Source organism: Urocitellus parryii, chromosome 1, assembly GCF_045843805.1.
Source record: "Urocitellus parryii isolate mUroPar1 chromosome 1, mUroPar1.hap1, whole genome shotgun sequence".
Taxonomy (NCBI): domain Eukaryota; kingdom Metazoa; phylum Chordata; class Mammalia; order Rodentia; family Sciuridae; genus Urocitellus; species Urocitellus parryii.
The window spans coordinates 45,880,528-45,902,085 of NC_135531.1; the positions used below are offsets into that span (position 1 = coordinate 45,880,528).

The 21,558-nt window shown below is 36.4% G+C and overlaps 1 protein-coding gene across 1 annotated transcript in view; it reads left to right on the forward strand.

Moving 5' to 3' along the window:
- The first annotated feature begins 1,033 nt into the window (after positions 1 to 1,033).
- Rab3c (RAB3C, member RAS oncogene family) overlaps positions 1,034 to 21,558 on the forward strand; it is a 252,878-nt gene continuing 232,353 nt past the window's right edge. The window contains exon 1 of the mRNA XM_077795774.1: positions 1,034 to 1,119. Within this exon, the coding sequence (XP_077651900.1) occupies positions 1,102 to 1,119 (18 nt within the window). The 5' untranslated portion in view covers positions 1,034 to 1,101. The remainder of the gene's footprint in view (positions 1,120 to 21,558) is intronic.

A 21,558-nucleotide genomic window follows, 5' to 3' on the forward strand; every position in this document is an offset into this window, starting at 1 on the left:
TCCCCATACAGGGTTGTTGCAATATTAAGTTCATACAGTGAAATTTTCAAGGTTTGTATCTTAAAATGTGGTGGAAAATGTCTTACATACAAATCTTTTAAGGTAGTGTTTCTCAAGTTAAGGTAAAGGAGCCGGTTTCATCAGAATTGCTAGGGTATTTGTTTAAAATTCCCAGACCTCTAATCAGATATAGTCAATCAAAATCTCTACATAGAGTTTGAAAATACGAATTTCAACCCTCCCTCCCAAAGAGACTGTCAAATGTATTAAATTCCAGAACCTCCCTTCTACTGCTTTGTCTAATGCGGTGAAGTTTAAAGCGGATTCAAGTTATTCCTTTCATGCCTTCCTGCAAGTATAATGATTGTTTCCTTTTCTACTCCACCACCAATACAATACATTTGACCTCATGCCAAGACAGGCATCATTTCTGGATGATCAACATTTACTCTTAAGGGGAGAGGGCTATCTTTAGATAGGAATAGAGGACATAAATAGCCATACATGGTAGTCAATTGATGGGAAAGGGTACGTGTAACAAAAATGTAGTTCAGAGATTTGAAAATCATGCTATGAACTAATCTAGGAGGAGTGCGATTGTAATATAAGGAATGGCTCTGTGCTAAAGAAAGGACAGAATAACTTAATAGAGGTCTCCCATCTCATTCCCTGGCGGTGCTTCTGGGCTCTGGTGATGAATGTGTTCATTTTATGTGACTTGCTTTGGATAAATAACCCGGTGCCCTATCAGCTCTCCAGCCTGCGGCCAGCGGTGGCTGTGTGTGCGCACTAATGACGGTGGAAGGTTCTTGGGGGAGGGATTGGGGAGGGGCTGCCCAGCGCGATCGCCCCTGACACTTCCTAAGAGACTCTGAGTCCTTTCTCTGCAGCTGCCACTTGAAGACTCCGCGCTTCCCCCACCTAAGGAAAGAAGTTATCCATCTAAATCAGTTGTCCTATCCACGTCTCTCTCTGGGAGCCGCTTATCCCTAGCTCTTCCATTGTGTTGTGCCTTTCAGTTTAGCCCCGCTTGCTGCGTAAGACTTTCACTCCGTTTGCTGCAAGGAGATTTACTCGAGAGTTTCCGAACCTCCAGCTGCAATGGAGCTCTATGGAAAGGTAAGCAAATGAAGGGAATTCTTGAGTGTATTCAGCGAGAAATCTCGCTTTCACGGACTTTGGGACGTGTGTCGGTTTCTGTGTGTATATATGTGTGTGTGTGCGCGCGCGCGTCCTCGAGTCTTCTCAATGCATTTATGCAGATAAAACACTTTCTTTATATGTGTGCCTTCCTTTCTTTCTCGTGTTTATTGAATAAAATAGTAAAACTACCCCACTCATCCTATGGAAATGTATAAACTTTTCCGATTTGAGATGGGTAGAGGTGAGGCGGGGAAAATAGAAGGTATCATTTGTATTGGAAATGAGCACCGAGACTGCGCTTCCCAACTAGGGAATTTCAGTCTGGCTTCCCAAGGGGAATATCTAGTAAAGAAAAATCTCCAGCCGAGATCACTGGGATCACTTCTGCTGGAGCCTTGCAAAGAAAGGGGCAGAGGAAGCTAAGAGCGATAATAGCCAGGAGCAACCCATAAAGCGAAGAAGGGAGGATCCGCGGCCAAGTGCTACTGGAAGACCGAGCCTATTTAAAGTCTTTCTTGCTTGCCGGGAGGTGTAGTTCACCGCTTGCCCGTTTGCATAAAAGACCTGCAGGACCAGACTACAACTCCCAGGAGTACTCGGGGTTCCTAGCCAGTACGCGTGTGCGGGCGCCAGGAGAGGACAGCTCTGGTGCTGATGTTGGAACCGGCTAGTGAACCCCGAGAGTGCAGTGTGGAGCGTGGAACGCGCGGGCTGTGCACGCTTTGCGGGGCGTCCCGGCCAGCGCTGCCCTAGAGAGAAAGAACATTTGCCTACAATGAGACACGAAGCGCCCATGCAGGTGGGTCTATACAGAAAGAGTGGTCTGGGGAGGAATTAAGAGAGATGCTTTCCCCTCGTTCCAGGCACAAACTGTGCTCGACCTAAGGGACGGTCTAGGTGGCCACCCATGGAGAGGCGGCTCCGTGATTCGGTTCTGGGGACAGATTTGGGTCCTCTAGGTTTCGTTTGGCTGTAATTGGGGGGTGTCTTAATGAGGAATATGGGTGTTCATTATCTTTCCCAGCTCCACAAGGAGAGTGAGGATGTCTATCGAAAATGAAAACCCCAGCAAACAAAAGTCAAAAGAACATGCAGTCTCACGTTGGCATTGATCATCCCTCTTGGTTTCCCAGATTTGTGACTGCGGTGTAAACTCTTGAGATTTAAAGCAGGCGAGTTAGGTTCGGCGTTGAGACCTCTTTACCCGAGTTGGGATAGAGAGAATTCTGCAGGGTTACGGTCACATTAAGAAAAGGGAAGCCAATGTTAGGGTTCTCAAATCCCCTTTCTTCAATATCAGCTGAAAATAGCGAACACGTTCAGGCTTGGCTTCTCCCAGAGCTATGCCAGCCCTTTATCTCTGGCCACATAACTGGTTTACTCCTTCTAGGAGACCCTTGCTCTGAGCTTTCCTGTGTGAAGTACTCATTTGTTGTGCCTTTGGATTCCTCATTTCAGTCACATTCTTTGGTTTGTTTCCTTAAGAAATGCAAACGACTCCCTGCAAAAGTGCTTCTGCCTAAACATCTTCCCTTAAGTTTTGTTTTTAAGTGAAAGATAAGTGATGTTTCAGTTCTGTGTGCAACCAGTCAACGCTGAACATCAGCCTGTATGTTCATTACCCACGCAGAGTGATCCCATTGCATAACAGCAAGGCGTTTTATGAATGGGGTTGAGAGGAGAATAGAACATCCCATTTAGAATGTGTTCTCTCTTGAGAATCCACCTTTTTCGCCAAACCCAACAACTCGAATATTTGACATTAATCGAGGCTTAAACATTTCTCATGCTTTCTTCATGAACCCAGGACTTAAACATATGCTTTGATTTACTTTTAATTTATTTTACTTGTGTATATTAAGGTACACTCACTATATTATTCAATGAAAAAAATATATAATTTATTTTTTTGAAGGATTATATAATGGAAGCCCTCAAATTACCATAAGAGTTATTGAAAATTTGATTTGTTCCAGGGAACAGTGGTCCCATTGTGCGCGTTCTAATACCTCTGTTTGTGACTTCGCTTTTCACTATAGACCTGATGTGAAAAGAATCTAGGCAGACAATAAAGGGGCAGGCTTTGCAATCAAGACATATTGGCTTATGATAATTTTCCATTACTAGAATTATTGCCAAGAGCCAACTGGCTAAATTAATCATATTTGATTATGAGGAAACATTGGCAGTAGACTTTAAAAGTGAGTTGTTACACTTGGCTATCTATTTGTGTATCAAAACTTCATGTTGTACATCTTAACTTTATACCGTAAGAACTTCTCCAAAATTCAAAATAAGGTGGATCATTAGTACTTGTAGTAAACTCTATGTAGGCACTGAAATCACTCTGTCAAAACAAATTACTGAACAAACAACCAAATTATATATTAATTTTTTCTTTTAAATGTTGTTTATTCAGAGGGGCCATTGAATATCATAGAATTGTGCAAAATTAGTGCATTAGAAAATATTTCAAGTTGTTTCATGTGTCCACCACTACATAATAGGTATTGTAAGGTCCTATTTTAGGACTTAAATTAAGAATTAATATAAATATTAGGTAAGATGACATTAATTTACTCATGTGTGGAATTGTTTTTCAAATTTATGGTGCATTTTATTCATTGGAGCAGATTCTTAAAAAATTGAAAGTTTAAAATCCCAAAATGCTATCATGAAGTACATGTATATTTTAAGAATGACTTTTTAAAGTACATTTAATTAAAGCACATACATTGATTCAGTTTATTGCTGTGATGGTGAACTCTGCATAATAATTAACGAATTTTTGAAAATATATTATGATAGGAAGAATAAAATCAATAAGCATGATTTAAGTTGTTTTTTTTTTTTTTTTAAACAGCAAGTAATGCCTCAGCATCTATACTTCTAAATCATAATCACATTTCAGGTGACTTGAAGTATGAAAATACAAGAAGACAACTAGTTGCCATTCTTTTATTTTTCATGTAAATGTTGAACAATATCATTTTAAATATAGGCCCCAAACATTTCTCACCAGGTTTTCTGATAGATGAGTCACAAGCCAAACCTCACTATATAATTTAATTATCCTCAGAGTTTTTTCTTTTGAAATATTTAATGTATTTGTTGATTTATAGGTTTGATTTCCTAATTTATTACATTTTTCTTAAATCAAAGAAGGGCTTAAAATATACAATGTTCTTTTAAAAGTATTGTGCCTACATAAATAGCTTAGTGTTTGGTTTGAGGCCTTTGATATGTGCATATTTTCTGAAGAATATTTTCCTCTAAATTGACAGAAAAGAAGAAATAATAATTGTGTTTTTTTACATGACTACTAAAATAATAGGTAATGATAGTCTGAGAGGTATGTATTTCCTTTGTAATTAAGTAAATAGGAATAGCATTTAGTAAGTGTGTTCCAGTTGATGAGCTTAGAATTTCAATTCAGGAGATGGTCATTTGCATCTTCTCATGTAGTGTGTATATAAATCCTGAGGGCCAAGTAAAAGGGGGAAATATGAGTGCCCATAACTTGAAGGCAAGGCTTTGCAAACAGATTGTCATTTATTCAGGAGCCAGATTGAACAAATTTCAGTTTATCTAGTGCCTTCTCTGTGCCAGCCACTGTGCTTTGCATCCTATTATATTTGTGTGTGTGCATAAAACAATCATATATTATTATATTTAGGTCAAAATATTTATAAATATACTTAAAATCCTGTGTGTTCTCATTACCCTAATTACAAGCAAGATACTGGAGCTTATTAGGATTAAATAACTTTTCCAACATGTAAGAGTTAAACTTCTGCCAGATCTCCCTGTCCAATATGCCCATATTCTTTCCTTTATTATTTTGGGTTTCCCAAGAAGATATGAGTGGGTTGTATAAAGGTAGATAAGTGTGATTCATTCAGTTGGTTCAGAAGAAAGATAAATCTATATTATCACTATCTTCTATTATAAAATAATCTGCTGTAAATTAAACCAAATATTTGAGAAGGGCCAGTGTTTTAAAGACGGCTTACTTTCTGTCATCTAGACTTATAATTTTTTGTAGGTTTACTTACTCTCTTGCAGTATCAAAGTGGAATCTGTTGTCTCTGCCTACATGCTTACTCTTAAGTTTTGTTATCATGAACTTTCTGGATTATCTCATGGATGCAGAGTTGCCTCTTTTTAGGAAACTTCAAAGAACAGTGTCTTACTAAAGCATGGAGGAAAGTACCAGGAAAGTACCAGAAAAGATTGTTTAGTCCAAGATGTGGGCAGATTGAGGAAAGAATGTAGAGCAGAATGAAAATGAAGTTTAGGTGAAAACTATTAGGCGGATATTAATACACCAAACCAAATTACAATGAATGAATGTTTAAATATCATGGTTTCATTTGTCTATGGAATGCATATGACCTTTTTACATTTCATTATTGTTGAATTTCCATGTTTATCTGCACAGTTAATCACACTATATTAATATGAAATGGAAATTTAGTCCTCATTCTTTACAGAAAAAGGAAGTCCCTAGCGGACACTGGAGAAACAAGAAATTCTTTCCTATTCTATTTGGGCCAGTTCTTCAAGATTTTACCTCACTTCTAAAAAGGAAAGTGAGAGGGAAATTAACCTATTATACAAACTTTTGTGGTGTAAGAATGGGTTTCTTGATTTTAATTCTTGTGCTATAGGAGTCTTATTAAGGAGGTAGGGGCCTAATTCAATGTGATGGAGATTGAGGCCTACTTTTTCTTCTATTAGATGCAGGGTCTCTGGTTTAATTCCTCTGTCCTTGATTGACTTTGAGTTGAGTTTTGTGCATGGTGAGAGATAGGTGTTTAATTTCATTTTGTTGCATATGGATTTCCAATTTTCCCAGTACCATTTGTTGAAGAGGCTATCTTTTCTCCAAAATATGTTTTTGTCCAATATAAGATAACTATAATTATGTGGGTTAGTCTCTGTGTCCTCTCTTCTGTACCATTGGTCTACCCGTCTGTTTTGGTGCCAGTACCATGTTGTTTTTGTTGCTATTGTTCTGCAGTATAGTTTGAGGTCTGGTATAGTGATGCCACCTGCTTTATTCTTCTTGCTAGGGATTGCTTTAGCTATTCTGGGTCTCTTATTCTTCCAGATGAATTTCATGACCACTTTTTCTATTTCTATGAGAAATGTCATTGGGATTTTGATTGGAATTGCATTAAATTTGTATAGTGATTTTGGTAGTGGTCATTTTGACAATATTAATAAAATAAAAAAATGATAAATGGGATGGATTCAAACTAAAAAGCTTCTTCTCAGCAAAAGAAACAATCAGTGAGGTGAATAGAGAGCCTACAGCTTGGGATCAAATTTTTACAACTTGCACATCAGATACAGCACTAATCTCTAGGGTATATAAAGAACTCAAAAAGCTAAACACTGAAATAACAAGTAACCCAATCAATAAATAGGCCAAGGAACTGAGTAGACACTTCTTAGAAGGTGATATGCAATCAATCAACAAATACATGAAAAAATGCTCAACATCTCTAGCTATTAGAGAAATGCAAATCAAAACTATTCTAAGATTTCATCTATTCCAGTCAGAATGGCAGCTATTAAGAATACAAACAACAATAAGTATTGGCAAGGATGTTGGGAAAAAGGCACACTCATACACTGCTGGTGGGACTGCAAAATGGTACAGCCAATATGGAAAGCAGTATGGAGATTCCTTGGAAAACTTGGAATGGAGTCACCATTTGACTCAGCTATCCCACTCCTCGGTCTATACCCCAAGGACTTAAAAACAGCATACTACAGGGACACAGCTACATCAATGTTTATTGCAGAACAATTCACAATAGCTAAACTGTGGAACCAACCTAGATGCCCATCAGTAGATAAATGGATAAAAAAAATGTGGTATATATATGCAATGGAATATTACTCAGCAATAAAAGAGAAAAAAATCATGACATTTGCAGGTAAATGGATGAAATTAGAGAATATAATGGTAAGTGAAGTTAGCCAATCCCCCCCAAAACAAATGCCGAATGTTTTCTCTGATATAAGGAGGCTGATACATAGTGGTGTTGGGAGGGGAAACATGGAAAGATTAGATGAACTCTAGATAGGGTAAAGGGGAGGGAGGGGAAGGAAGGGTGAAAGGGACGTAAAAAAGATGGTGGAATGAATGCACATCCTTACCCTAAGTACATGTATGAAGACACGAATGGTGTGAATATACTTTGTATATAACCAGAGATATGAAAAAAATGTGCTCTATATGTGTATTATGAATTGTAATGTGTTGTGCTGTCACATATAACAAATTAGAATAAAAAGTTTAATTTAAAAAAATAAAAGAAAAAATGGTTTTCCACTGGGCATGGTGCTGTGTAACTGTAATCTCAGTTCCTGAAAGGCTGAAGCAGGAGATCACAAGTTCATGGTCATCTCAGCAACTTGGTGAGATCCTGTCTCCAAAAAAAAAAAAAAAAGTATGTATGTATGTATATATATATATATATGTGTGTGTGTGTGTGTGTGTGTGTGTGTGTGTGTGTGCGTGTGTGTATGTATGTATAAAGAAGCAAAGTGTGGCTCAGAGTTCAATCTTCAGTAGCAATAAAAGAAAAATACATTTTCATTTATTTTATATATTCATTCCCAAGGAATGAATTTCCTTGGGACTGCTCCTTACACAATTCACTGAATTTAAAAAGTTTTCTTGTATTTATTAAAGGTTGTTCATCCATTTCTCTTTTTTTCCCATTACTTAATTTAGTTCAGATAACCCATTTTAATATGTTACTCCATTACCAATGATACTATGGCATGTGAAGATTAACTCTTTATTGTTTGGAATTTAAAAGATTGTCAGTGTTTTTGCTTATTGATTTACAGTTTTATTTTGAGATAATATTTATGTACATTGGGATGCAAGATTTTTAAAGTATTTTTAGTTGACAAATAATAATTGTGTATATTTATGGGCTACAATGTAACATTCTGATATTTTTATACATTACAGAAAAATTCACCAAGCTAATTAGTACATCTCTTAATTTACCAGTTTGTGATTTTTTTGTACTGACAACGTTTAAAATGTATTTTATTACATTTGAATTATACAACACTTCACTATTAACTGTGGTCACCATGTAGTAGATCACTAGAACATTCCTGCCATCAAACATAAACTTTGTACCCTTGATTTTCCTCTTCCGTACTTTTCTCCTTCCCCACTAGCCTCTGGTAACCATTTTTCTATTATTTATAGGAGTTTGAATTTTTTAGGTTTCCCATATAAATGAGCTCGAACAGAATATGTCATTCTGTGCCTGGCTTATTATATGTAAAATAATGTCCTACAATTCTACCCATGTCACAAATGACAGAATTTTCTTTTTTATTGAGGCTGTGTAGTATTCCATTGTGCATACTACCACATTTTCTTTATCTGTTCATCTAATGAAGGACACCTCTACATCTTAGCTATTGTGAATAATGCTAAGATGAACATCGGAGTATAGACAATCTCTTTTGACATTCCAATTTCAGTTCCTTTGTATGTATACCCATGCTACAGTTTGGATCTAGGCTATTCCCCAAAGACTACTAAATGCTCATCCTCATGAGAATTCAGATATTTCTTTGACACACCAATTTCAATTCCTTTGGATATGTGTCCATGATTAAGTTTGGATCTGCAATGTCCTTCAAAGGCCCAGGTGTTAAAGGCATTGTCCTCAGCTTGCTGCTATTCGGAGTTGGTGGGACCTTTGAGAAGTGGGACTTAGTGGCAAGTTTTCCAGACATTAGAGAAGTGTAAGAGCTTGTGGGACCCTGACCCCTTTTCTTCCCATCTTTCACTCCCTGGCCATGAGGTGAATGATTCTGCTTTGCCACACACTGCTTCCAGGGTGTGCTGCAACAGGGGTACTAGATCATGGACTGAAACCTCCCAAACCATGTGTCAAAATAAATCCTTTTTCATTGTCAGTAATTTATCTCAGGTATTTGTAATAGTAATGAAAAACTGACCAATAAAACCCCAAAGAGGAATTACTGAATTATAAAGTTTCTTGATGAAATTCCATACTGCTTTTCAAAAATGGAATTATGAAGATTTCCAAAATGGCCATACTAATTTCTTTTCCACCAACAGTGTGCAAGGGTTCCCTTTTCTCCTCATCCTTGGCAATATTTATTGTCATTGATCTTTCTGATCATAGGTATTCTAACAAGCATGAGGTAATAGCTCACTATAGTTTTAATTTGTATTTCCCTAAAGACTGGAGATACTGAGCAATTTTGTTCATATACCCTTTGACCATTCAGATTTCTTCTTTTGAGAGATAGCTGTTTATATCCTTTGTCATTTTTTTAAATTGAGTTATTTGTTTTTATGGTATTGAGTTCTTGGAGTTACTTATGTGTTTTTGGATATGAGACCCTTATCAGATGTATGATTTACAAGTATTTTCTCCAAATCCATAGAACAGCTCTTCATTCTGTTTTGTGTTTCCTTTGCTGTGTAGTAGCTTTTTAGTTTGGTTCAGTCCCACTTGTCTGTCTTTGTTTGTGCTCAGGGAGTTATGCTGGCTCTTGTAGAGCATACTGAGAATTGTTCTTTTTCTCCTCTGTTTTTTGAATGACTTTTGTTGTAACATTGTTGTATTTTGTTTTTTTTTATTTAATAAGGTCCTAGAGCCTATAGTTTTCTTTGTGTAAATTTTAATGACAAATTCAATTTCTTTGATATAGTAACCTTTTTATATCTATCACTATTCATCTATGAATCTTTATCTTTCTATTTTCCTTTAGTATATATTATTAGGCTGAATTAGTCCCACGAGGTATCCATAGTATAACTCTGGAACATGTAAATAAACTACATTATATATCCAAAAACTCTTAACAGATATAATTAATATAATGGAGTTAAAAATAGGGAATGAACCCAGTTTATCTAATGGGTCCCATTTAATCACATGAGCTGTTAAGAGCAGAGAACTACCTTTGGTTGGAATCAGAGAGATGTGGCCTAAATAGAGTTTCAAGACATGAGAAATATAGTTGACTTGAAGATGAAGAAGACCTTTTATCAAGGAACCAGGACCTCAGTCCTGTCATCACAAGTGATTTAATTATGCTGACAGCTTAGTTTGGTAGTAGAACTTTCCCTAGAGCATCCAGATGAAAAGCCAGCCCAGCCAATACCTTGGCTGAAGCCTTGTAGGGTCTTAGAATAATGAACACAGAACCCAGCGAAGTCAGGCCATGTCCAAAAGTCTGGTTCAAAACATAATAAATGGATGTGGTTTTAAACAGCCATTATGGTAGCTATAGAAAACTAAAGATGCATTTATACGTTTTTCTATTTTATTGTGAGTTAGTTTTGTAGGTTATCTTTTCTCTTAACTTTCCAATTAAGTTGTTCAAGGTATTTTTATTACCCTCTTAATTTCTTTAGGATCTATAATAAAATCTTCTTTCTCATTCTTATTACTGCTAATTTAAATTTTCTCCCTCTTTCAGTTGTTAGTTTTACTAGATGTTTATCAAAATTATTAACATTTTCAAATAACAAACTTTTGCCTTTAACTTTTCTGTTGTTTATTTTGTATTTGTATTTTTTTAAATAATTGAGTTCTTTACCCTGACTTTACTAGAACTTTTTTTAGCTTTTCAAGTAAAAATTTAGACCACTGATTTTAAATATTTCTTTTCTTCTAATGAATATAAGCATTTAAAATGTTCAGTTTTCCTCTATATACTACTTTATTTGACTCCCAAATGTCTGAATGTAGTATTTGATTATGCATCCCTTCAAAGTATATGCTCATTTCCTTGGGATTTTTTTTTTAATGCATGGGTTTATACCTGTGGTTAATTTCAAAATACTTGAGTATTTCCAATTTTATTGCTACTAGAGAACATACTCTGTAGGATTTCAATATATTGAAAATTTTAAGCATGTTTTTTAGTCAGCTTGTGGTCTCATGTCATGCAGTCTGTGTGCACTCATGTGGGCCACAGTTGTGAGGTGTAGTGGCCTTTAAATGTCAATTAGGTCACGCTGTTATGTGCTGTTGCTAAGATCCTTTATATCCGGATTCATTTTTAGTCTAGCTATTCTCTTACTGAGAAAAAGGTTTTCAAATTTTAAACTATATCAATTTTTATGTTTCTTCCATTGATTCTTTTAATTTTTTGCTTCTTCTATTTTGAAGCTCTGTTAGCAAGTGTACACTCATTTGTAATTGTTGTGTCTTCCTGAAGGATTTTCCTTTTTGTTATTGTGAAATATCTTTCTTTATATCTGGAATCTCTTCTTTACTTTAAGTCTACTGGGTTTGACATTGATAGATACCGTAGCTTTCATAATACTGTTTTCATGGTATACATGAATTTTCATATTTTACTTTTAATTTGTATGTGTCTTTAGGTGTGAAGTATATAAGTCTTATGATCAATCTATAGTTGAACCTTGTATTTTTAATCCAGTCTGGAGAAGTTCAGTCTTTCAATTAAAATTTTGATTCAGTTTATATATTACAATATATTGTCATTGAGGTTGGATTTAAGTCTACCCTTTTGCTATTTGTTTAAAATTTATTTTATTTGCTATTTTTCCCTCTGTTTTTTCTTTCCTCTCTTTATTTTGCTTAATTAAATATTTGTGAATATTTTAGTTCCTGTTGGCTGTTTTGAATATATGCCTTTGCATTTTAAGTGTTTATTCAAAGGATTATTATATGCATCTTCAAGTTGTTATGCTGTCTATCTAGACTTAATGTTATATTAGTCATATAAAATAAAGTGACTTTGCTATGATATTATTTCATGTAGCTCATCCTTTCTGGAATTGTTGTAGATTTACACTGGCATTTACTATAAATCCCCAATACAGTTTCATAATTCTAACTTTAAACAGTAATGTGTATTTCCTATTAAGAAAAGAAATATATATACATACATATTTATTTATATTTGTCTACTTCCTGTTTTTCCTATTTACTCTTCCGTTGATCTGAGTTTCTGTATAATGTCATTTTCCTTCAACCTAACCTACTTTGCTTAGCTATTCCCATAGTACAGATCTGCTGCCAACATATTCTCTCAGTTTTGGTTTATTGGATAATTTTTTTTTAAAAAAATTGCATCTTATTTTGAGTAAAAGTGTCACTGTATATAAACCTTCTCATGATTTTTTTCTTCCAGTACTTTAAATACATAATTTTATTGTTTGCAGGCCTCTGTTATATTGCAAAAGCTTCTGCTCTTCTTATTATTCATAATACTATGTCACTTTTCCCCCTCTGTTTTCAAGATTTTCTAACTTTGAATTTTAGTGCTTGGACTGGGATATGGCTAGATATAGTTTTCTTTAATATTTAGTTATCTTGGAGGGTTGAATGAGCTTCTCAGACATGTAAGTTCATCCTTTTTTTGCCAGCTTTGAAGCACATGTAATTACTATATTTTTAAGTAATTTTTTCATCCCAGTATTCCCTTCTTATCCTTCAGAGACTCCAACTGCATATGTATTAGAGTTCTGATGTTATTCTACAAGACTCTGATGCTCTGATCACTTCCTCTAGGTTTTTCTTTCTGTTAAGTTGTATGATTTCTATTGATGTGTCTTCAAGTGCAGTGAATCTTTGGCCTTCTGCAGTCTTTTGTTAAGCCTATCCAGGGATTATTTATTTCAGATATTTTACTTTTCCTTTTAGCCTCATTATTAGCTCCTTTTACAGTAGAAACATGTTGCCAAGAAAATATAGATATTAGCTCTTGGAATGAGAGATTTGAATATTGGAAGATTTTAATGATACCCATTTATAGTATTGTGCAGAAACCAAGAAGACAAATGATTAACTCAGCTTCTTATAGGAAAGGCAAAATAGAAATGTAAAATAATAATTCTAGTGCTTTGGATAGTCCTTGTAGATTTTCTTTGGCAATGTTTATGTTTGCATTCAAATCTTTATTATTTAATTATATTTCTATTGATAATTTTTTTCTGTGATACTTTTGTGCCTTTAAAATAAAAATTGTTATCCTTCAAAGGAAACAATCAAGAACATGAAGAGAAAGCCTACAGAATGGGAGAAAATCTTTGCCAGCTGCACCTCAGATTCAGCATTAATCTCCAGGCTATATAAAGAACTCAGAAAACTTAACATTAAAATAAGAAATAACAAATAAATTGGCAAAGGAACTGAACAGGTACTTCACAAAAGAAGAAATACCATCTGTCAACAAATTATGAAAAAATGTTCAGCATCTCTAGCAATTAGAGAAATGCAAATTAAAACTACACTGAAATTTCATTTCACTCCAGTCAGAATGGCAAATATCAAGTGTACACAAAACAAGAAATGTTGGTGGAGGATTTGGGGAAAAAGGTACACTCATATATTGTTGGTGGGACTACAAATTGATGCAAACACTATGGAAAGCAGTATGGAGATTCCTTGGAAAACTTGGAGTGGAACCACTATTTGATCCAGTTATCCCACTCCTCAGCATATACCTAAAGGTATATGTATAGTATAGCATAGTGACTCGGCCATATCGATGTTTAGAGCAGCTCAATTCATAATAGCTAAACTATAGAATCAACCTAGATGCCCTTCAACAGATGAATGGATAAAGAAAATGTGGTACATATACACAATGGATTATTACTCAGCCATAAACTAGAAAATTATGGCATTTGCTGGTAAAAGTATAGAACTGGAGACTATCATGCTAAATGAAATAGGCAATCCTCTAAAACCAAAGCCAAAATATTTTCTCTAATATGTTAATGCTAACGCACAATAAAGGGTGGGAGGTTAGGGAAGAATAGAAGTACTTTGGATTAGACAAAGAGGGAATGAAGAGAAGTACTTTGGATTAGACAAAGGGGGAATGAAGAAAAAGTAGGAGAATGCGGAAAGACAGTAGAATAAATTGGACATTATTTTCCTGTGTTCATATATGAATACATGACTAGTGTAACTCCACATCATGTACAACCACAAGAATGGGAAGTTATACTCCATGTTTGTATACTATGTCAAAATACATTCTACTGTCATATGTAACTAAAAAGAACAAATAAAAAAAACATTCTGAGCTTTAATGCCTTTTTTTTGAAATTTGAGCAAGTTGCAAAATTGTAAAAGTAAAATAATTTTAATAATTACTATCTCTTGCCAACTTATGCCTCCCTTAGTAGTTTCAACTCTGCAAAATTCAAATGCCTATCCAACACCATTAGTTTGAAGTGTCGTGCTAGTTCAATGAAGTTATGAAGTATTTTTCTAGACTCTAAACATTGAAGCCATAGAAGCTTCTAAATGGCCTCTAAATAATGGTAAAAAGATTAGATCAGTAGCTTCCTGAAGCACTTTCCAGCCAACTGATTGGATTAGTATGGCATTAGGAACTTAGGTCAACCCTCATGCTGTGTGTGTTTGGGTTCCTGAGAAAAATCTGGAATGATAGCCACTTACCTCCCCAAATCTCAGCTTTTTATGTCTAGAAAGAAAAATTATACTCTAACCTTAAGAGATAAGGCCACGTGGCTCTCATCAATTCTTTACTGCTCTTAGTTTTAACTCTAGCCCAGCGTAGATTCATGTCTGTTGTTAGTCACCCAGTGACTCAGATGCTCATCTGGTCTTGAACTAGAGAAACCTGTAAACCACCACTGATGAATAATTTCTGCTTTATATGGTTATAGCCCAAGGAGCCTTAAAGAGCTTGAAGAAAGGTTTCATTAAGTACCAACTGGCAAACTATGATTCTTCAATGACACTCGTCTATTGCACTAGAAATAAAAGATGGATGTTCTTTTGAATGTTTGAGTCACTGAACACCTGTCTAAGTGGCGGGACTGATGAAAGGGAGTAACAGAAACAGCACACCTGTGGATGTGAATGTTCTTTACAAATGTTCTTTATAAACCCATGGCTGGGTTTTTTTTTTTTTTGTAGTAAATAATTGTAGCAGTAGTTTTTAAATGAAAAGCAGGGATGATTATACCTAGAAAATTGGCTCTGAAAGTCTAATGGGTAGACTCATACAATCTGGAGACACAAATGCAGATATGTGGACTAAAAAGCACCAAGTTCCCTATAAATGGTCTAGATATCTACTTGTCTCATAAATGTGTGGACAACTGGGTCTTGCCCTGATGAACAGAAAAAAGAGGAGAGATGTCAAGATCCAGAAGAAGTGTTCATAGAAAATTCTTAGAAGTATTTTTCAGGGGTTCACATATTTTTAAAACATGTTTTAAAGTATGAAATTTAATGTTTTGAAAATATCTAAAAATAAAAGTGTTTTGGGAAACAAATATATCAGTAATGAAATTTAGGGTTATTTTCTCCTCACTAGGAACTTGCAGAGTAATTTTAGTAGGTTTTTTTTCCCCTTTCTTTCTTTTTGTACCAGAGATTGAACCCAGGAGCACTCAACTACTGAGTCACATTTCCAGTACTTTAATTTTTAAAAATTTTTGAGACAGGGTCTCACTAAGTTGCTGTGACTGACTGAACTTGCAATCCTTCTGCCTCAGCTTCTGGAGCCCCTGGGATTTCAGACGTGTGTCACCCTCACTATGTATGTTTAGAAGAGGTTTTGCTCATATTGTTGACATCTTATTTTCTTCTCAAAGATATTCTTATAAGACATTTTCATCATTTTGTGGTTGGTCTCAGTGTGAATACTCGCCTCCTTCAGTTGTGCTTTCTAATGAAGTCAAGGAACGTAAAATACAATTCTGTTATTGAAAAAAAAATAGACTGCTGATAAGTCAAAGCCACTTTCTGCAGAGTTAAGCAGAGCAGAGTTGCATATGCTTTTAGAACATGATGACTATGTCTTTCTTGGTCATATCTTCTCCTAGTCTGATAAGGTGCTACATGGGTCCTCAGAAGGTTGTCTCTTACCAGAATAGAGGTAATTGATGAAACATGTTTCACAGAATTCAGCTCCTCTAGCAGGGGGGGCCACTGTAGGGTGTGGCATTTCCCTGCTAGAGTCCACATGATGATGGTGAGCTCTGCTGTCACTGTGCTGAATACAGCACTTTAGGATCCTATTTCCATTACCCCAGGACCTTGGTTTAAAGGTCAGATTACTCACTCTCCTCACATATAGATCCCTGAGCATTGACCTACCCTGGCCTACATGTGGATGTTTGTGAATTCCAAGTCTGATTGATCAAAAGGAGCTTTGAAAATTACTGATTTCTGGCTCCATCCAGAATATTTCAATTGCAGAATTTGGGTAGCATATTTTATGTTTGGGAATCTTGGATCAAGTATCCCCTAAAAGCATTTAGTTTTGTATTCCTGAAAAAAAAATCAAACTAGAAAAACAGGTACTTGGGAACATGATGTCTGATATTTCTTGCTGCCAAGAAATGGTGAGGAAGCTTATGTGTATTTTATCCTTATCCACAGGAAAAGTTTGGAGGGATTCTTTCCATTTTGATGCTGAGAGAGGCCCTTTCATTTTATAAATTGGCATATGCATAAAGAAAGTGTGAATGTCAAATATGTTTGATGGTTTTTCTTGTGTTTTAAATTTAATTTTGTTTTTTCAAAGTCACATATGGAGAAAATGGTTGCTTGGCTTTTGGGAGGGATGTGGGAGTTGGACTTTCAATCAATCTCCAGTATGTCTGCAGCAGACACAGCTGGGATGACCAAGCATTCCATCCAGCTCCTTAGTTTTAGCACTGGAAGACCAGATGTGAAATCATCAGTCCCAGGAGAACTAGGATTCTTGGCCATCCTAGCCACACCCTGTTGCTCAGGCACTTAGTGTCTCCAATTACAAAGCCCTTCAAGGTTCTGCAGAATCAGGGTTCCTATGGGCTTCTGGAGCAGATTTAGGATTTCACTTTTTCTAGTTCATTCAATTCTAGATCCCAACTCTCTTTGACTTCTCTTTTCTGCTCTATCTAGTATTTGTCCACAAGGATTTCTGCTTTTATGAAAAACCATTTATCAGGGTTGTAGCTCAGTGGTAGAGTGCTTTGATTAGCACATGTGAGGCACTGGGTTTGATTCTCAGTACCACATATAAATAAACAGATAGATAAATAGATAGATAGATAAAGGTTTTGTGTCCACCTACAACTAAAAGTATATTTAAAAAACCATTTATCATTGTTTTTGAGGGATTTGGAGAAAGAATGAAGGTAACCACCGTGAATGTTAGATTATATAAATATGTATGTATATATGCACACACGTATACTTTATATATACGTATAAAATAATATATATGAGTTCCAATTTTGAAATACTGATATAGTCGATTTGGTGATTTGCTGAATTATCAGAGGTTGGGTTAAATTTTACCTAAAATGAACTCCAAGGCTTTATGAGAGGATAGTGTCTCCCAGTACTGTGAGTTTCTAGGGATCCTTTTCTCATCATATATTACCTGGATTCTTTCTCTTATTACTACAAACATAAAACTCAGGTCTTTTTCAATTTTTACAAACTTACACTTAAACTCATGGGTTTCACGAGTTTAGTAGGTTTTATGGCTTAGATACGAAGTGTTCCCCAAAAGTTCATGTGTGAAACAATGCAAGAAAGCCCAGAGGTGAAATGCTTGGGCTTGTTAGCCTAACCCTAATCGGTGCATTAATCCCTGATAGGGATTAACTGGGCAGTAACTGTAGTCAGGTTGGGTGAGGCTAGAGGATATTGGTCACTGGGGAATGCCTTTGGGTTATATATTTTGTCCCTGATGAGCAGAATGTTCTCTCTGCTTCCTTGTTGCCACATCCTGAGCTGCTTTCCTCTCTCAGACTCTCTGCCATGATGGTCTGCCTCACCTTGAGCCTAGAGCAATAGCGTTGTCTCTCTATGGACTGAGACCTCTAAAACTGTGAGCCAAATGAACTTTTCCTACTCTAATTGTTCTTGTTGGGTCTTTTGGTCACAGCAATGAACAGCTGACTAAAGCAATAAGTTTTACTACTAGGTTCAGGCAATGCTGTAGGAGAGGATCCCTCCCTCCTCTATGGCCTTTGCCATATTCTCCCTCCCTTAGCCTCTCTCCATCACAGAACATGTCTGTCTGCACATTGGTCTTCCAGTGTCTCAGTTTCTGCCCTGGGAAGTATATTGATGAATGCTGTTTGTTGTCTATCATAGTATTTGAAATTAAAGTATTAATTTCAGTAATTACAAAAGTCTACAGAATGGAAGTATTGGTTGTCAAAACCCCTTGCCCTCTGAAATTAGGAACTTAGGAGAAATATTTTCTGCAAAGCTGACCATTCTGTTTCAGAGAACATTGTTGGTGGGAGTTAGGAAAAAAAATAGATTCCCTGTGCATCATTTCAGTATAAGAAAGGAATATCAAAGATGATGATGAGACCTTTAATGAAGCACTTAACACAAACCAAAAATTTTACTTTGATGATTAGCAGAAAAGTGCAGCCTAGAATACAAGATCAACAAACATGCTTAAGTTTACACAAGTAGCAACATAGCAAATATCAAAACTGGGATTCCTTTTCAGCCAGCCTGAGTGCAGAGTATGCACTCTTTACCCACACTCACATCACACGAGAATATGGTGTGCTCTTTTTCACAGGTGTGTCTGCATGCATATAATTTGAGAACTGCTAGAAAACAGATGGAATATTTTGTTTTGTTTTGAACTTCTTTTCATTCTGATTTATAAGGCCTAGGTGATGCTCACCAGCATCCCAGGACTGGAATTATGACCTTCTGGCTTTAGCATCTGAGTATGTATAGAAGCTGGTATGTCATCACTGTCTTCAGAACTGCATTGTCACCATCCTGGGACTCTCCTAGCCACTGTACTTCCCTTCCGAGCAGTCTTTACTTACTGCCTTCTCTCTGAGGTCTGGATGCCCTTTTACCCCATTGCTGCTCAGCCCCAGTGCAGACTCTTTCCCAGTCTGAAAACTCTGTAGAGCCAGACCAGGAGTGAACTATAGTATGTACTGAGAAAATACTAGTCTTTGATATTAATAGGAAGGGTTTTTACATGGTTTGTAACTTTATTTTTTTCTTGACACTCTTGAAGTATACATCTACAGATTTCAAAGCAGATCAGTAACCGTTATAATACATTAAAACACACACACACACACACAGTACCTAACTTATGATGGTGTGATTTACATTTTTTTTTACTTTGTGATAGTACAAAAACAATATGCATTGAGTAGGAACTGTACTGCAAAATTTGATTTTTGATCTTTTCTTGGGCCAGTGACTCATGATGCTGGGCAGCAGCAGCAGCCAGCCCCGGTCCCCAATCATGAGGGTGAAATTACTCCACATTGTACTGCATTGCCAAGTGGGTTCAGTGTGCTAAATGCATTTTCAGGTGTATCAGGACATGTTAACTTGAGGAGCATCTCTCTCCCTCTTTCCATACACACATACGTATGCCTGTTCACACATAAGCACACACACATATGATTTAGATCATGTCTCTTCAACAAAAGAAATGAAGGCTTTCTAGAAGCAGAAAGAATTTCTCTTGTCCCTTCCAATATTCTCCTCTGTGCTCTGAGTTTCAGACTTGTTAATCTGTTGAAGGGCAGAATGGACTAGCTGAGCCTGTCTGTGGCTAACTCTTATAGAACACACAGAGTTCAGGCAGTGAAGGCTCAGTACACAGGCTGAGAGGAATGAAGATAGTCTATTGAAAAACAAGGACCATTTTCCTTTAGTGTCCTCTCCAAGTCCTTTAACTTCTTTAAAGTGGGGATGATGACTCGAGTTTGTATCTAAGGAGCTCAAAAGTCATCACTTCAGTCCATATGTAAGAAAAAAGCTGAACAAACTGAAAAGCAAAATTCTTTGAGCCATCAGAGAACTGAAGTCTTTAGGCAAAAAGCTGCCCCTCAAAAAAAAAAATTTTTTTTGGAGAGACAAGAAGATAAAGAGAACCACATCGAACAGAACAGAAACTTCCATGTGAACCATTCTCAGGTTAGGAAATCTTAAATTATAGTTGATGAATCACTTGCTGATCATGGTGGGCAAGTCTGTGACGGAAAAATTCCAAAGGTGTTCCAATCTTACGGGGCCCCTTGACACTTTTGCGAATTTTACCTTTACGAACCTCACCAGGTTCTCAGAGTGAAGACCAGAGAAGAGTCTCCTCATGATTCCAACAGAGAGAAAGGGAAAAGTAGCCAGTTTGAAATATGCTAGAGCACTCAAAATGTGAATCCCATTCATTAGACCTGTTAGGATAGTGAAAGGATTGGGGGTGACATGTGTATTAAGCCCAGTGCCTGGGAGAGCTGTGTTGCTTTTATAATTTAACCATTTTCTTGTACTAACGATACCTTATCCACATCTACTAAAGAAGGTATACGTAAGATAGAGGTTCACAGAGAGGCTTAAAGGACAACTATGAAAGGGGAGCTTTAGGAATGCTTTTTAAAGGTGTGATGATTTGCATGTTGAAAGAATTACCATCATTTGGCACACCATCATGTGCAGTCTCCTGGGAGTCCTGTGAAATGCTTACTTATTCTCTGAGAAAGAAGCAAAGGTGACTTCTGAAGGCTGTCCTACTTTTTCAGGCCATTTACTTCAGAAGTCAGGGTTATGGTTGAAGTCTCCCAAGTCTTGGCCACTTCCCCTTCTTGGAAATGCATCCTCTCAGCTGGATGGTGACTTGTTAACTGTGACCTTAGTAGGTCTTATTGCTTTTCAGCTGGCTCCTGCCAGAGCAGACAGTAGCAAACACATTGAGACATTGCTGGCTGAAGACTGCAGAGAGCGCTCCAAGGTTTCAATCCATCTCAGAAACACAGAGGGAGGCAGACAAACCTGTGTGCAGATGAGGACTTTGCCAGAAGAAACAACCTGGGGTCCAGATGACAGATGTTTGGAAGTCCTACTATTAATATTTTCCTTCTTGGCTTTAAAACTTTAGTGTTTGGATCTCTCAGGAATAATTATTATATTTTCCTTCTTCCCCAGATGTTAATGATTGAGATTTAAAACTACTATGTGTCTAAACTTCCAATACATTTTTACTTTGATCCTTGTAATTTTAAAGAATTACACGTTTTTTTTTTTTCATATTTTTTCTCCCTTTGGATAATTTACCCTTGTTCCTCCTCCTACTCATCCTCAGGCTGTTGTCTATAGTCATAGCTGAACATGGTAACTTTCAAATGACTTCTTTTTCTTTTTCTTATTAGATCCACAAAATGGCTTAGTATAGTTTAGATGCCTTTCCACCCACTGGCCCCTATACTGAGGATGGAACCCAAGGCCTCACGTATGCTAGGAAAGTGCCCTACCACTGACCTATATCCCTAGTACTTTAGATTTTTAAGTACCCAAGTGAATTCCTTAAATTAATTATTTCCCCTTAGTTTCAAAAGCAAATGTCAAAGTAGACTTTGGTTGTATGTATTAG